Genomic DNA, 18077 nt, shown 5'->3' with positions numbered 1-18077 from the left:
GGCTGGAAAATGCACATATCTGGCATACCAAAAGGTGGTCTCAACTTAAATGCAAAGAAGGGGCAGCTTAGTACATTTACCAAAAAGCTACTCCCGCTTCGTATGCTTTTTCTCTTCACTTAGACAGGGCTGTAATAGACCAGGGGGTACGTACGTGGACAACACTCTCTCATTCAATTGTCATATTTCCCCCATGTCTGGAAATCCTTCTGTCTGGCCCAGTTAATTTCTTAGGGAATATTCTCAAGATTCAAAGAACTCATTTACCCATGTACTCCTCCCTTATCAGGCCCATCAATGAATACAGACTACCCTTTGGTATGTACAAATCCAAGCACTTCACTCAAATGGAAAGGCCCCAAAGATTTGTAAGTAAGAAAATGAAAGACCTTAAATCCATCAGCTATCCTAATAGATTAGCATGATTTGTCTTATACTCCATAGCTTTCTTGGTGCTCTGATATGACCAGTGTCCATAGCTTGCTTGGTGCTCTGATATGACCAGTGTCCATAGCCTGCTTGGTTCTCTGATATGACCAGTGTCTCATTTTTTGAACCATGAAAGGCCCAGCCCTATTTGACCTATTTCTTCACAAAACCAGTGGCTCTACAAACACCCACAGAAGGGAGCTAAAGCTACAGTAACAAATAAACAAGACGCATGGATGGGACAGGCTTTTAACTCAATGTCTTCCCAGCCTGTAGAATAAGGTACTCGTATAGATCAAGCAAACTACTATTCTTTACTATCTTTAAGGCTTGTCTTGATGATTGGATGAGTAGACACAGATTTACATCAGGGTTATCATGCATGCCCCTTCTCCATTTGAGAGTTGAACATGTTCTAAAAAAGAGTGACAAGAAATTTACGCGTGCCTACTTAAAGATGTATATGACTAGACATCTAAAGGTTCCTCTTATGACTTGTCTATCATTATTCCTGCGTTCCTATGAACAATTATCTATTTAAATGTCATTAACTTGGCCAGTCAGCTGATTATTTTGGATTCATTTCAGTCACCTTCCAAGCCCGTGGAAACATGAGCATTGTGAAATATATAATGTAGCTGCAGGTAAAATGAAGATATCATAACTGCTACAGAAGATGCTGTTTTCCATGTCGGATAAGGGGGCTACAACTATGACATGCTAATGAACGTTGTCCTAGGCTTGATTCCTGTCGTTTCCTCTTGCAAGCTACATGAGTGAACAAGTCATTTATCAGTTTTCTCAGATCACCTTCAAACACAGGGGCTAGTACTTAGTAAGTTTACACTGTTAACAAGTAATTTTACACATTATACTTTCACGGTTGCAACTAGTGATCTATATTTATATAAATATAATATGAGCATTAAACAATAACATAAGTTATATTATAACATTTGGAAATATAATAACCAGCCAGAGTGGCAAGTGAAAACATCAAGTATAACTAGGCAGATGTAACCAAATCACACTGTCACAAATAATACCCATGATGCTCTGCTGTCATGTCCATTACAAGCCGTAATACCTAACACGCTCCCATAATATCCATCATAGTGCCATGCTATCCACCACCCTGTCAGCACATCGGTCATAGTACCATAATATCCATGACGCTGATGTTATTATCAATCATAGTGCCATATTACCTATCACATTGCCATCATATCAATCATTGTGCTATAATATCCACCATACTATCATAGTATCCATTATAGTGTCATAAAATCCATCACACTAACATAATATTCATCACACCGCCATTTCTATCATATGCCATAATATCCACCTCACCACCATAGCTATTATATGCCATAATATCAATCACACTGCCATATCTATCATATGCCATAATATCCACCTCACCACCATAGCTATTATATGCCATAATATCAATCACACTGCCATATCTATCATATGCCATAATATCCAGCTCTCCGCTATAGCTGTTATATGCCATAATATCAATCACACTGCCATATCTATCATATGCCATAATGTCCACCTCACTGCCACATCTATCATATGCCATAATATCAATCACACTGCCATATCTATCATATGCCATAATATCCACCTCACCACCATAGCTATTATATGCCATAATATCAATCACACTGCCATATCTATCATATGCCATAATATCCACCTCTCTGCTATAGCTGTTATATGCCATAATATCAGTCACACTTCCATATCTATCATATGCTGTAATGTCCACCTCACTGCCACATCTATCATATGCCATAATATCCATCACACTGCCATATAAACCAAAGCCCCATTTGCCTGGGTCAGTGATAGCTCAAGTGAATGTAAAAGATTCCATACCACATATTGAGAAGAGTAGGGCTTTTTATTTATATATATATATATATATATATATATATATATATATATATATATATATATACACATTACATATTATTTACATATTTTCATATTTCATTATTTACATTATTTAAATCTATTAACAAATCTCCATACATTATAAACTTAAATTTAAACATTCCCCCACTCTTTTATCCCCAACCAAAACATTATTTTCTCCAGAATCTCTGTCAAAGTCCATTTTCCATTGTATTTAATTTCATTTAGTCTCTTGTTCCAGGTCTATATCATATGTTCGAAGTTTTATAACTTTGAATGTTAAAATATCGAATTTAAATTTTCGAAGTTATAAAACTTCAAACATATGTAAAAAAAAAAAACCCAAAGCTAACAGCTTTCCCTTTACTGCACTATAGTACGGTCTCAGAGTTGGTATATTTAAAGAGCGGGGGATGTGGAGGGTGTTGGGGGGGCTTGCCCCCCTGCCTACACTAGTCAGGTAAGTTCCGTTTGTTTTGCTTTTTTTTATTATGTTTGATGTTTGAAACTTCGACCATTTAAATTTGATTATTTAATGTTCAAAGTTTTCAAACTTCGAACATATAATATAGACCCTCTCGTTCCATATAGTCATAAAACATAAAATATTACTCTGTCCATTTTCTTGACTTCTTCCTGTTTTTGTACACTATAATAACGAAATTCTATTATGTGCATATTTATTTCCTCAGATTTTTAACAAACTTTTCACCCTATTATGTTTACATATTTCTTTCCATAAATTATTAACTCTTTCACATTTCAAAAACACATGCTCAGTAGTCTCAAACTCTCCACATTTATTATATATTCTGTATTGCTTTTTTTTTGTATGGCATATTTGCCTTAAATGGTAATTTTCTAATAGACAATCTCCATAAAAAATGCATTCTTTAATCTTTTTATAGTTATTATATTTCATCATTATGGCTTTTTTCTTACCTATTTCTAAATCTTTCCATGGATCAATGCAATAAAATGCTTTCATAATATTTAAGTACCATTCCTTTCTATTTTTCTCACATATATTCTTTTTTATTTTCCATAACACAATTTTGTTTTGTGCTCTTTCATTTCTCCATTCACAATGTTTTTACTTCTTTTTTTAACTTCCATTCCTTCACACAATTATTTGTATTTATAACATAGTATCATTTCAATAAAGTTATTTTATTTATTTATTTTCCTTTATAATTAATTTTAATACCGTATATAAAATTAAAGATGATGCGTGTATTATTGGGTTTATTAAACCTAAACCTCCTTACTCTTCTTTCATATACAGAATCCCTCTCTTGACTGGATTCAGTCTAGATCCCCATATAAAGGAAAATATAATCATCATTAGCTCCTCTTTGTACTTACTAGGAATCATATAGATGTTAGCAACATAAGCATTTTTTACAATTACCATGGTGTTCAACAAATGTGCTTTTTTCTATATGAAAATCAATATGATTTCCAAAAAAATAGTCATACCCTTTACTTCTTTGAAAACATTATCCCATTGTTGTTGTCTGTATTCATTCTTTCCAAATATTATTCTTAATATAACTATATATTTTTCATTGAACTCAATACCTCCTATCATAAATTCAAAACAAAATCCTTTACTTTTCGCTTTATTTATACTTAAACCATTTTTTTAATGTATACTTAATTTTTCATTTACTTCTTCCAGCCATACTTTATTTTTAACAATTAATACATCATCTACATAATTATACATTATTGGCAATTGTACTTCCTTCATCATTTTGTATCCACCGCTACTTGACATTTTATTAATTTCCTTCACTATTACATTCATAACTAATGAGAAAATTGCACTACTAGCTGGGCATCCCTGCCTTATTCCACATTCTATTTTTATTTCTTCCCCAATCCAGGCATTTACATTTAGTTCCACATAGTTCTTTTCATAAACAGATTTGATTACTTGCAATATTTTTTCTTACATTATATGCCTGCAACATTCCCCATAGTGATTTATATTGAATATTATCATAGGTTTTACTTATATCCCCTAGCATAACCTTCTCTTCTACATTTTTATATATGATATAATCAATTATTTCCCTTATTATCCATAATAACTATTAACTTCCTTTTCTTCTGAATACATTTGGGTCATATATTCTATCCATTTTTTGTAACCTTTTTGCTATTATTCTCATAAAAAATTATAATCCATATTATTCAGTGTTATAGGTCTCCAAGTTTTTATTTCCTCTTTATTTCATAGGTTCATAGATTCATAGGTTGGTACTAGGCTATCAGCCCTAGGGCCTATACAAGCTTAGCCATAACAATTCCCTGGATATTTCTTCCCACACTATTTACTTCCCTGGACCCCCGTCTAGCAGGGTGACTGACATGATCCCCGGGGTGAATTTCCTTTCTCCCATCCAATTGTGAAGGTTCCTTTTGAAGAGGGCCAAAGAGGCACTCTGCTTGACATGTATGGGCAGTCTATTCCAGAGTCTGGGGAGTCTGTGGGTCAGGAACCTATCCCTCCAGCATGTTTTGTTTATTGTGATGACAAGGTTTAGCTCCCTGGAGCATGTTGCTCTGAGGGATTGGGATTTCTTTAAGTGTAGCATGTCCAACAGCTCTGGGTTTGACATGGTCTTGTATGTTAAGCAGAGATCGCTTCTGAGCAGACGATATGTGACAGAGTATAGCTGGAGTTTTTGTAAGGTGGTCAGCATAGGGCATCTGCTTTAGGCCTCTGATCCTTTTATTGAGGTATTTCTGTGGCCTTTCCAGTTGTTGCAGATGTCTTGAGAGGTACATACCAAATGGGACATTGTATTCTATAATGGGTCTAATGAGGGATGAGTGCAGTGGGACAATGACCTCCTTTTTCCTGGATGAAAAGCCTTTAGTGATGAGGTGTGTCACATAGAAGGATTTCCTGACTGTTGTGGTGATGTGGTTATCAAAGGTGAAACCACTGTCCGCCTGTGTCCCTAAGTCTCTTATCACACTTTCAGTGTTTAGTTTACTGCCACCTATGTGGTAATTCATGGGTACATGTTTTTTCCCAAAGGGGATAACTATACATTTCTTGGCACTGAGCTTGAGCCCATGGCTCTGGCACCAAGCATCTGTTTCTGTAAGGCCCTTTTGTAGAGTATCCACATCATTTGGGGATTCAATAATGGCCCCCAGTTTGCAGTCATTTGTGAACTTTGTTAGCCAGAGTCCCTTAGTGTTGGCCTATACTTCAGAGAAGTAAATGCCAAACAATAGTGGTCTCAGGACTGAACCCTGAGGTACTCCACTTGTCACTTGTCTGGATCTGGATGCGGAGTGCACAGTGTGGGTTCTGTCAGTAAGCCAGTTGGCAATCCATTGAGTGATGTAGGGATTAATGCCCAGCTTAGTAAGTCTGTCTATGATTCCAGAGTGGGGGATGGTGTCAAAGGCCTTGGCAAGGTCCAGATAGGTTGTGTGGACAGCCTCACCCTTGTCCACGGCTCTGGAGACTGATTTTAGGTTTTAAATATAAATTTTATAACTCCTGTACACATCTCTTTCTCTTTAATTTGAGTTTCTAACCATTCATTCATAACGTCTATAAAAATTTTTTTTTGCCACTCCTTCATTTCTTTATACGTACCATATTCAAATCTGTCCAGTCCTGTTGCAGAATCCATGTTAATATCTTTTAGAATTTCAATCAACTCTTTCATAGCTATTTTTTGTTCTAAATACTCATTATATTCATTATTTAATTGTTTACCCCTATACATTTGCTCTATGTTTTCTTCTCTTGTAACAAATAATTCCAATACATATTGTTTAATTATTTCGTATATTCCTTCTTGCTGTTTTATTTGCTTACATTCTTTATTTTTTAGTGCTCTTATTATTTTTCCTTCTTTCATTATGTTACTCAAATATGGTGCTACCTCTTCTTTCTTTCCTTGTAGACAATATTTTTTGTTTATATAACAAGTTGTTAATTTTAATTTGATCCATTTTTTTAGATTTCTCTTTCTTTTTCATAAAATGAATTTTTCTTCTGTAATAAGTTTTTGAAAGTTTCTTGACTTAATATCTTATCTCTTTTCCTTTTCTTCTTTTCTTCCTCATACATTCTAAAAACACTTTTTTATATTTCTCTTTAAAATTAAGTCCCTAAACAGTCCAATTTTCATAAAACTCTCTCATATTCAATATGATTTTTCCATAATTCCACAAGTTCTTTTTTCTCTTCTAAATTGAACTCCTTTTCATTAATTCTCTTTTTTCCTTTTCCTATTTTTATATATTCTTCATTTTCCTGTACTTTAACCCATATAGCCACATGATCTGAAAATCCAGCATATTTAATTCCTTTGTTTTTAACTTTTAAACTATCACCTAATAAAAAATAATCAATTTTGTCCTAATTTCATTCTTTTTGTAGGTCCAGTAGTTATTCTCTCATATACTTAACGTTCCACTTCTCATAATTTCATTAACCATTTTAATATCACAATTGATCTTATTTTTTCTTAAATTACAATTAAAACCACCCACCACTATAATATCCATATTTACACAAACATATTCAAGAATATTTTTAAACATCATTTCTCTCTTTTTTTTGTTGCATATGCATATAAAGCTATAATTCTCTACACATACTTTTTCCATCTCAGGTCTATTACCATAATTCATCGTAGTTCCACTATGGTTACATCTAATATTTTAATGCTTTCTTGGCATAATATACTTATGCCCAAGCACATTTCTTTCCCCATGTTCCAAACTACTGCACCATTCCAAACTTTTTCAGTTTGTATTCTTTCTTCCTATGTTATTAATCTGAGATCTTCTAAAACAATAATATGTGCATCTACTGCAGCACACCATTGTAATATACATATTCTCCCTTTAAGATTTTTCATACTGTTCACATGTAAAGCTAATATTTTCAGCTTTTAAGAACAGTTAGTATATTAAAATGTTTATCACTTTCATTTCTTATTTTCTCTAAGGATTATATTTTTGAATTTTCTTTTCCGTTCTTTAACTCTTTTCCTTATTGAATTATTTTTATTTTTTACTGTACGTCAGTTTTTTCCTCACTTGTCTCCAGTTTCTTTTTCCTTGTTACTTTCTTTTTAACTTCATGTACAACCACTTTATCAGTCAAGTCTTTTTATATATTTTCTTGTAAAATATATGCTTCTGCCTCTTTCTCTTCTATAACTTCATTTTAATTTTCTTGCACATTCATTTCACATTCTAGCCATGAATGACAAGTATTGCCACATTTTGTGTGCTTTAACTCACATTTTTTGTATTACGCCCTGTTTTACCACATACATAACATATTTTCTCGCATTCATTGATTAAATGATCATTTTTTTCCACAAAAATAACAAGTCTTTGGTTGACCCCTGCATTTCACAAAATCCCTAGTACAATGAATATTAATAATACTAGGTACGTGCATAACATTATCGTTTTCCATTTTCAGTATTACTCCACATTCCCATCCCCAGCCTACAGTCCTCTTTCATCATATATTTTTTCTTCTTTACATATAGTTAACAAATGTTCTTTCAGTTCTTTTGCTTCAACTTCTGTTCTAAAGTAGATTATTATTTTTTTTTGTTTATCTGTAAAAAGCTTGCACCACATATTTTGACCATGGATAAATATTTTTCTTTTGTTCATATGCACACAAAACAATTTCCACGGCCTGCCCAGTCTCAAATATCAAGTCACAAAAAGTTTATTAAGTAAAATAAATGTGCTTACTTCTGTTTTGTTTGTTTTATTTCTGCTTTCTTCTTTGTTCCTTCTCAAACATTTTGTGCATAGTTTTTTGTCTCTGGAACTTTTTCTGGCACAGTCTCTTCTATTTTTTCCATGATGTCACTCCATGAAATTGCTGCTCCATTTTCTGGCTCACTCTGGGTTACCATTTCTTCCAAATAATCATCCTGCAAACCCTACCCCCATTTGGAGGGTTGCAATTATGGATTTTTCAGAGGTAATTGTCTCTCCTTCAAACAATCTCCTGTGAATGTTTTAGTCTGAATCCATCTCCGTTTCAGTTACAATTTGCTTTTCCTCCAATATCACTGTTTTTTTCTGCACCCACATCATAAGAAAAAAGCTTGTGGTAGCAATTCTACTATTTCAACTACATTTTCAACAACTTTCACTCCAGTTTCAGCAAAAGCTGAATCAGCCATGTTTTCTCCCTGTTCCTCCTGGCTGCCTCTGCACCCGGACAAGAAACAGAAAGTCAGGATGTGTAACACAAAAACCCTACCTCCAACTACTAAGAGTAGGGTAAGTTCCAGATGCCCTGGCCAAATTTCCCCTAGTAGCACAAATACCAGCTTGGGTCTCCCCTGAAAAGAGTCTATTAGCCTAACTGGACTAACCTGGTCAACAAAGGATAAATAAAAAATAAAACAAATCATATGACATAATATCCATCTCACTGCCATATCTATCATATTGTCATAATATCTGTCACACTGCCATAATATCCATCTTATATGATGATATCCATCTTATACCATAATATCACTCACACTGCTATAATATCAATCATAGTGACATAACATCCATGACTCTATCATACATTCTATGACACTGACATAGTGTCCATCACACTGATAGAATATCCATCTTACTGTAACAGTATCCATCATAGCATAATAGTATCAATTATATGCCATAATATCCATCACACTGCCCTAATATTCATCATATGCCATAATATCCATCACACTGCTGTAACATCCATCACACTGCCATAATATCAATCACACTGACATAATATCCATCATACAGTCATAGAATCCATTGTACTGCCATAATATCCATCATATACCATAATATTCTTCACACCGCCATAGTATCAATCATTGTGCATGATATCAATCATATTTCCATAATACTCATCACACTGACATAGAATCCATTGTACTGCCATAATATCAATCTTAGTGACATACATATTCAATCACACTACCATAATATCAATCATACTGGCATAAATTCCATGGCACTGCCATAATGTCCATCACACTGACATAATGTCCATCGTACTGCCATTGTAGCCATCATATACCATATCCATCATATTCCATAATATCCATCTTAGTACCATAAATATCCACAACACTACCGTAATATTCATCACACTGTCATAGAATCCATTGTACTGCCATATTTATATTTATTTATTTATTTATTTTACATTTGTTAACCGGGCTAGTCTGGCTGGATACATGTCCATTTTCAGCAGAGGCCCGAGGAGAAAAGCTCCACTATCAGACTAATACACTATAATATATGAAGTCATTAATAATACTATCTATACAAATAAAACTAAAAACTAATATAGTATAATACGGCAAAATACAAATGCAAATACATTTTTCATGTACAAATCTGACTAGATGACAATCAAAATTCAGTCAGGGGCTGAGGAGAAAAGCTTCAGTATCAAAAACAATTTAAAGTTAAAACAATATCCATAGTAGCTAGTCATGACAACAAATAGGTCTTGGCTGAAAGCATAAAAGAGGTTAATATATAGTGTTAAACAGGCAGGTTAGTAGTGTAAAAGATATTAAAAGGTTAGAGATAGGTAAAAGGCAGAAATGATGTAAAGAGAAAGGAAATAATAAAGTACAGTTACTGTTAGGTATAGGAATTCTGGACTTAGTGAGGCTAAGGAACAGGCAGTAGGTAAAGGAGAGGGGAAAACAAAGATAGTGAGAAATATAAAAGGTAGCAGGATTATAGGAGGTCAGCTAAAACGCAAGAGACAGAAAAACAGAGTGGTCAGAGGGGAGTCAATACAGAACTAAGAACAGAAGAGTGAAGGTATAAAAAGGGACTGTGGAAGTCAGTTTAAGTTAGAACAGAGGAGCAAAAGTACACAGGAGCAGACTGGGGAGAGTAATAAATTTGCTGAGGTCAGTCAGGATTAGAGCAGGGCATAGCCAGTGAGTTATTAGGTGAGTTTTCATCTGTTTTTGAAAAGATGGCATGAGCCTAGGGAGGTCAGTTCTGTGGGAGCTTATTCCAGTAAGAACCGACAGTGTTTGCAAATAAGGAATCACCTGACTTATTATGAGATTTCAAAGTAGTAACTAGTAGCTTGTTGGCTGATCTAAGTGTAGTAAGATTTTTATAAGGAGTGATGAGTTTATTTAGTGTGGGTGTGTTGGAGGGGTAATGTAGAATTTTAAAAGTGATGATTAGTTGCTGAAGTAGTATTAGGTTTGGAAGTTCAAGCCAGTTTAGTTTCTTTAAGTTAAGACAGTGATGAGTTTGGAATAGAGAGCCAGTGGCAAATCTGGCTATACTGTGGTAGGCGGTATTTAGTTTTTGAAGATTAGCTTTAGATATATTGATAAAGGAAGGAGAGGCATACAATAATGTAGAAATGAGGTGAGTTTATCATATATCATATCCATTATATTGCCATAATATCAATCATAGTGCCATAAATATTCATCACACTGCCTTAATATCAGTCATAATGCCAAAAACTGTATAGGTTCATAGGTTCATAGGTTGGTGCTAGGCTATCGGCCTCCAACAAGCCTATACAAGCCTAGTCATAACAATTCCCTGGATATTTCTTCCCACAATATTTACTTCCCTGGACCCCTATCTACATCATTTGGGGATTCAATAATGGCTCCCAGTTTGCAGTCATCTGCAAACTTTGTTAGCCAGAGTCCCTTGGTGTTGGCCTGTGCTTCAGAGAAGTAGATGCCAAACAAGAGCGATCCCAGGACTGAACCCTGAGGTACTCCACTTGTCACTTGTCTGGAGCTGGATTTGGAGTCGGCTACTTTTACAGTATGGGTTCTGTCAGTAAGCCAGTTGGCAACCCATCGAGTGACATAGGGATTTATGCCCAGCTTAGTAAGTTTATCCAATCCATCACACTGATATAATGTACTTCGACACAAAGAAACACAAACAGTTTAAAATGAAAACCAGCAAGAAATAAACTGAAATAAATCCGAGCAGGATAAGTTAAAATTCGGGTTTAATTAGCGCTTTCGGAGAAGTCAATGCCTCCCCTTCTTCAGACAAAGAACATTTAGATAACAATGCCTTTATATTAAACTCCACATTTAATTATTCAATTAAGTAATTAATTACTTTTGTTAAATAAACTCTACACTTAAAAAACCTTTTGCAACTAACATGCACAAATCTAAAAATGCACTAATCCGTAAATTCATATACATTCATTACTGTTAAAAATTCATTCTTAAACATATCAACTTGACTTTATATTGCCATAATTAAATAACTTTACTTTAACAAACTCATTTCATAATATATATATTACTTTGGAGTACATTTCCGTTGCACCCATATATTTCCTAAGCATTGTGCAATGAATTTATAATAAACTTTACATAAACTGTCTATATTAAAACAACCATACATATACACTACTCTAATTTATGCATAATATATTAATGTATTAGTATAAATCATGGTTCCCTCTGTATTTTTACCTATATTCATACCAATCTATAACCTTAGCTTAACTACCATATTTCACCGGCGTAATGCTATTAATTTAAGAATACTTTTTATAGACACATACTCGTTCAACCCTGGTGGAACATGGGCTATTGTCCTAATCTGCCACATAATCTCATTAACTTCAAGCTTTATTTGCCATGGACCACCTCTTAAATCGCTTTTCTGTTGTTGAAGTATTATAAATTGAAATTTGTGGTTTGGATGCTCCAAAATATGCTTAGCTAGAGCATTTGTTGTATCTTTCCTATTGATACAATATAAGTGCTCATATATTCTTTGTTTTATTTTTCTTTCCGTTTTGCCTACATAATATACAGGGCAAAACTCACAACATGCTGCGTATATCACGCCTTTTGATTCACAATTGTACTTACCATTTACATAATAAGTTGTCTCTCTTATGGTCACTTTGTTCCCAATTTTTACATGTTTGCATTGTTGGCATGATCCACATTTAGACATTCCACAATTTTTGTTATGCTTAGTTTTTCTCTCAAGTAAAGATTTTAAATTTTGGCCTCTTCTATATGGTATACGAGGCCTATTCCCCAAAATTTTGTTTAAACCATTATCCTCGACTATTATAGACCAATTCTTATTAAGAATCTCCCGTATTGTTATATAATCTAAGGGAAAAACTTTGAATATAATAATGTGCAGGTACAGAGTGTAAGCCATGATGTGAGACTTCGTTTTTTATGTACATATTCCTTAGATTACATAACAATACGGGAGATTCTTAATAAGAATTGGTCTATAATAGTCGAGGATAATGATTTAAACAAAATTTTGGGGAATAGGCCTCGTATACCATATAGAAGAGGCCAAAATTTAAAATCTTTACTTGAGAGAAAAACTAAGCATAACAAAAATTGTGGAATGTCTAAATGTGGACCATGCCAACAATGTAAACATGTAAAAATTGGGAACAAAGTGACCATAAGAGAGACAACTTATTATGTAAATGGTAAGTACAATTGTGAATCAAAAAGCGTGATATACGCAGCATGTTGTGAGTTTTGCCCTGTATATTATGTAGGCAAAACGGAGAGAAAAATAAAACAAAGAATATATGAGCACTTATAATGCATCAATAGGAAAGATACAACAAATGCTCTAGCTAAGCATATTTTGGAGCATCCAAACCATAAATTTCAATTTATAATACTTCAACAACAGAAAAGCGATTTAAGAGGTGGTCCATGGCAAATAAAGCTTGAAGTTAATGAGATTATGTGGCAGATTAGGACAATAGCCCATGTTCCACCAGGGTTGAATGAGTATGTGTCTATAAAATGTATTCTTAAATTAATAGCGTTATGCCAGTGAAATATGGTAGTTAAGCTAAGGTTATAGATTGGCATGAATATAGGTAAAAATATAGAGGGAACCATGATTTATACTAATATATTAATATATTATGCATAAATTAGAGTAGTGTATATGTATGGTTGTTTTAATATAGACAGTTTATGTAAAGCTTATTATAAATTCATTGCACAATGTTTAGGAAATATATGGGTGCAACAGAAATGTACTCCAAAGTAATATATATATTATGAAATGAATTTGTTAAAGTAAAGTTATTTAATTATGACAATATAAAGTCAAGTTTATATGTTTAGGAATGAATTTTTAACAGTAATGAATGTATATGAATTTATGGATTAGTGCATTTTTAGATTTGTGCATGTTAGTTGCAAAAGGTTTTTTAAGTGTAGAGTTTATTTAACAAAAGTAATTAATTACTTAACTGAAAAATTAAATGTGGAGTTTAATATAAAGGTGTTGTAATCTAAATGTTCTTTGTCTGAAGAAGGGGAGGCATTGACTTCTCCGAAAGCGCTAATTAAACCCAAATTTTAACTTATCCTGCTCAGATTTATTTCAGTTTATTTCTTGCCGGTTTTCATTTTTTACATTGATATAATGTCCTTCTTACTGTCATAGTATCCATCATATACCATATCCATCATAGCATCATTATATCCATCACACTGACATAATATCAATCGTAGTGCCATAATATCCACCACATTGTCATAAATTCCATGACACTGACATGTTGTCCATCACATTGATATAATATCCATCTTACTGTCACAGAATCCATCAGTCACAGTAGCCATCATATACCGTATCCATCATATGTCATAATATCTGTCATAATACCATAATATCCCTCACACTGCCATCATGTCAATCATAGTGCTATAATATCCATCATACTATCATAACATCAATCGTAGTACAATAATATCCACCACACTGATGTAGCCACCATACCACCATAGTATCCATTATAGTGTGATAATACCAATCATAGTACAATAACATCCATTACACTGACAGAATGTCATAGTGCCACAATATCCACCACAATGATAAATCATCATGCCACCATAATATCCATCATACTGTGATACTATCAATCAGTGACAAAGTATCCATCACACTGACATAACGTCAATCATAGTGCCACAATATCCAGCACACTGACATATCCATCATAACACCATAATATCCATCATACTGTGTTAATATCACAGTGACATAATATCTGTCACACTGACATATCCATCATACCACCATAATATCCATCATACTGTGATAATATCACAGTGACATAGTATCCACCACACTGACATATCCATCATACTGCCATAATATTCATCATACTGTGATAATATCACAGTGACATAGTATCCATCACACTGACATAACGTCAATTGTAGTGCCACAATATCCACGACACTGACATGTCCATCATACTGCCACCATAATATCTATCATACTATGATAGTATCATAGTGACATAGTATCCATCACACTGACATATCCATCATACCACCATAATATCCATCATACTGTGATAATATCACAGTGACATAGTATCCATCACACTGACATATCCATCATACTGTGATAATATCACAGTGACATATCTGATTTGGATGAAAAATAGCTGATTTGGCATAGTGGTATTTTGCTCTGACTGTAGTACACAGGTTCCTGGGTTCAAGACTAGGCAGTGAAACGCATGTTGGTAACACATTTAGGGATGGGAGGTTGGGATAATGGTTAAGGTGTTAATCTTACAGACACAAGGTGCAAGGTTTGATTCTCACATTGGGTAATTGGCTAGGCTTAAAATGGCCCACAAAGGTAGTTAGCCTAGTAATAATCTATGAACCTATTATTCTATGAATCTATGAACATAATATCCATCACCCTGACATATCCATCACATGTCAGAGTATCCATCATACTGAGATATTATCAATCACAGTGACATAATATCCATCACCCTGACATATCCATCATATGTCAGAATATCCATCATACTGTGATATTATCAATCACAGTGACATAATATCTATCACCCTGACATATCCATCATATGTCAGAATATCCATCATACTGTGATAATATCAATCACAGTGACATAATATCCATCACCCTGACATATCCATCATATATCAAAATATTCATCATACTGTGATATTATCAATCATAGTGACATAATATCCATCACCCTGACATATCCATCATACCGCCATAATATCCATCATACTGTGATAATATCACAGTGAAATAGTATCCATCACACTGACATAATATCCACATACACTCATAGTATCCACTGCACTGCCGTGATATCCAGCACATCGACATAATATTTTGTCGTACTGTAATAATATCCATCATATACCATAATACACATGGAAGCAATTTCCAGCAAGAAAAATGTTTAGCTGTACAAACATTTCCTGTGTTACATGCTGCTGATAAAATCATTACAAATGGATTAAGCAGATGCTGTTAGTGTTATCTGTATTCATATGAGGAGATTAGCACCCTTAAGGTCAGTCAGGGGAATCAAGACAGGAAAGATAGGTAACGAAGAATAAGGTTCGATAGGACACAGGAAACCATGCACAGGTGTTGGAGGATAACTACAGTGTCACAGTATGAAGATAAACTAATTATGTAGGAGAGTTACTGATAGCAGGGAGAGGAAGTAGTTGGTAGTGTAAAAGCTGTGACACTGTTGTTTGATTGCATGCAGAGAAACTAGTTAGCAGTTTAGGAGCTGGGGGAATAGCTGTTCGATAGTAGACAGGGGAACTAGTTAGTAGTGTAAGAGCTGTGAGAGTGACTGTTTGATAGCAGACAGTGGAACTAATTAGTGGTATAAGAGCTGTGGGAGTCACTGGTTTGATAGAAGACAGGGTAACTAGTTAGTGGTTTAAGAGTTGTGAGAGTGTTGTTTGATAGAAGACAGGGGAACTAGTTAGTGGTATAAGAGCTGTGAGAGTGACTGTGGTTTGATAGAAGACAGGGTAACTAGTTGGTGGTTTAAGAGTTGTGAGAGTGTTGTTTGATACAAGACAGGGGGACTAGTTAGTGGTGTAAGAATTGTGAGAGTGACTGTGACTTGATAGATTACAGGGGAACTAGTTAGTGGTATAAGAATTGTGAGAGTAACTGTTGTTTGATATAAGACAGGGAAACTAATTAGTAGTGTAAGAGCTGTAAGGGCAACGAATTTGTAGCCAGGAGAATCAATTACAGATGAGCTGTGAAGTTAGCAGGTACATGGTGATGCAAGAATGCTTTACAGCACTATGTACATTTCCACCGATGTCTGACCTGACTGCTGTGCCTAGCATAATGCCATGTATATTATGAGTTTATATAAATAATTACATAATGAAACAATGACAACAAACAGATATGGCAATTAGCAAAGTATAACAGGCAAAACCTTGCCTTTTATAATAACATTTGGGTGATGCTACTGCTGCTAATGGTCCACAGGAAAACTGAGGGCTGCATTGCTAAGCTATCCTGCTGTGTCCATCCTCTATTATAATGTGATGAGGTATCATGTGTGTTTTGTGTGTGTGTGTGTGTGTGTGTGTGTGTGTGTGTGTGTGTGTGTGTGTGTGTGTGTGTGTCAGTGGCCAGTGACCTTTAAAGCTACATAAATAAAAGTAGGTTCAGTGGCCAGTGACATAAATCTGAGTAAACATGTCATTGGCCAATGACCTTTAAAGCAAAGTAAATGTAGGTAAGTCACTAGCTGGTGACCTTGAAAAATAAGTAAATGTGTGTTAGTGAATGCTGGCCTTTAATTTGAGTTAACATATGCCTCCACATGGTGACCTTAAATTTCACTAAATATACCAGTGGTCAGTTACCTTAAATTTTAGTAAACATATGTAACTGGCCAGTGATGTTTAACTTGAGTAAAAGTGTGTCAGTGGTCAGTGGCTTTTCATCCGAGATGATGTGCCACAATCGTTAGTGACCTTTGATCTAAGAAAAACTGTGTCAGTGGCCAATGATCTCTAATCTGAGTAAATTGTCAGCAGTGAATGACAATATATCTAAGTAAATGTGTGTGTCAGTGACATTTAATTTTATTATATGTGTCAGCTGTCAATGATGTTTAGTCTGAGTAAATGTGTGTTGGAGGTCAGTGACCTCTCATCAGAATAATGATATCATCTGTCAGTGACGTTCAATTTGAATAAATTAAGTCATCAGTTTCCTTTTATCAGAATAGATATGTCATTGGTCAGTGATGTTTAAATTTCATAAATGTGAGGCAGTAGTGAATGACCTTAAATCTGTATAAACATCTGTCAGAGGTCAGTGATATTTAATTTGAGCAAATGTGTGTAAATGATTAATTTCCTTTTATCAGAATAAACGTGTCAATGGTCAGTGATGTTTAATCTCTGTAAATGTGTGTCAGTGAGCTTTCATCAGAGTAAACATGTGAAACTTATCATTGAATAAACTAAGAATCGGGATTGTCTTCTAACATATTCTTTGCTTAATGCTGATTGGGTGAAAAGATACAGCAGGAGGAGGCGACCTCTTATAAAGCAGTACAGACATGCGAGGAACTCAGAGCAGCACCACTCGATTACCAGGAGCCTCTTGCCTCCCTGGCCCAGAACTGCGCAGTCATGCAGAACCTGCTGGGCCCAGCCTGCATCTTTCTGAGAAAAGGCTTCGCGGAGAGCAGAAAGCCTGTACGTAAGTTCGTTTGAACCTGGAGTCAGCCGTGTCCTCTTTACCACTTCATGACATGCATCCTTGACTAGTCTATGCATAACAGTAGCCAGCAGGGAAGAGTGTGGTGTCCCATGGGAGAAGATGGT

At 34.6% G+C, this 18077-nt stretch overlaps 1 protein-coding gene across 4 annotated transcripts in view; it reads left to right on the top strand.

Moving 5' to 3' along the window:
• The window catches only part of CABP1 (calcium binding protein 1), a 503354-nt gene that overhangs the window by 320549 nt on the left and 164728 nt on the right, over window positions 1–18077 (top strand). For 3 of the 4 annotated variants that reach the window (XM_044068868.1, XM_044068870.1, XM_044068871.1), the window contains one exon: window positions 17769–17948. The exons of the other annotated variant lie outside the window; for it this stretch is intronic. In XM_044068868.1, coding sequence (XP_043924803.1) covers window positions 17769–17948 — 180 coding nt within the window. The remainder of the gene's footprint in view (window positions 1–17768; window positions 17949–18077) is intronic. 4 annotated transcript variants of the gene reach the window in all.

The sequence above is a fragment of the Protopterus annectens genome, chromosome 4.part0 (genome assembly GCF_019279795.1).
Source record: "Protopterus annectens isolate FY-2018-M chromosome 4.part0, PAN1.0, whole genome shotgun sequence".
NCBI classification, from domain to species: domain Eukaryota; kingdom Metazoa; phylum Chordata; order Ceratodontiformes; family Protopteridae; genus Protopterus; species Protopterus annectens.
Note: the sequence above shows the minus strand (reverse complement) of the source record. Positions and strands in the feature narration are given on the sequence as shown.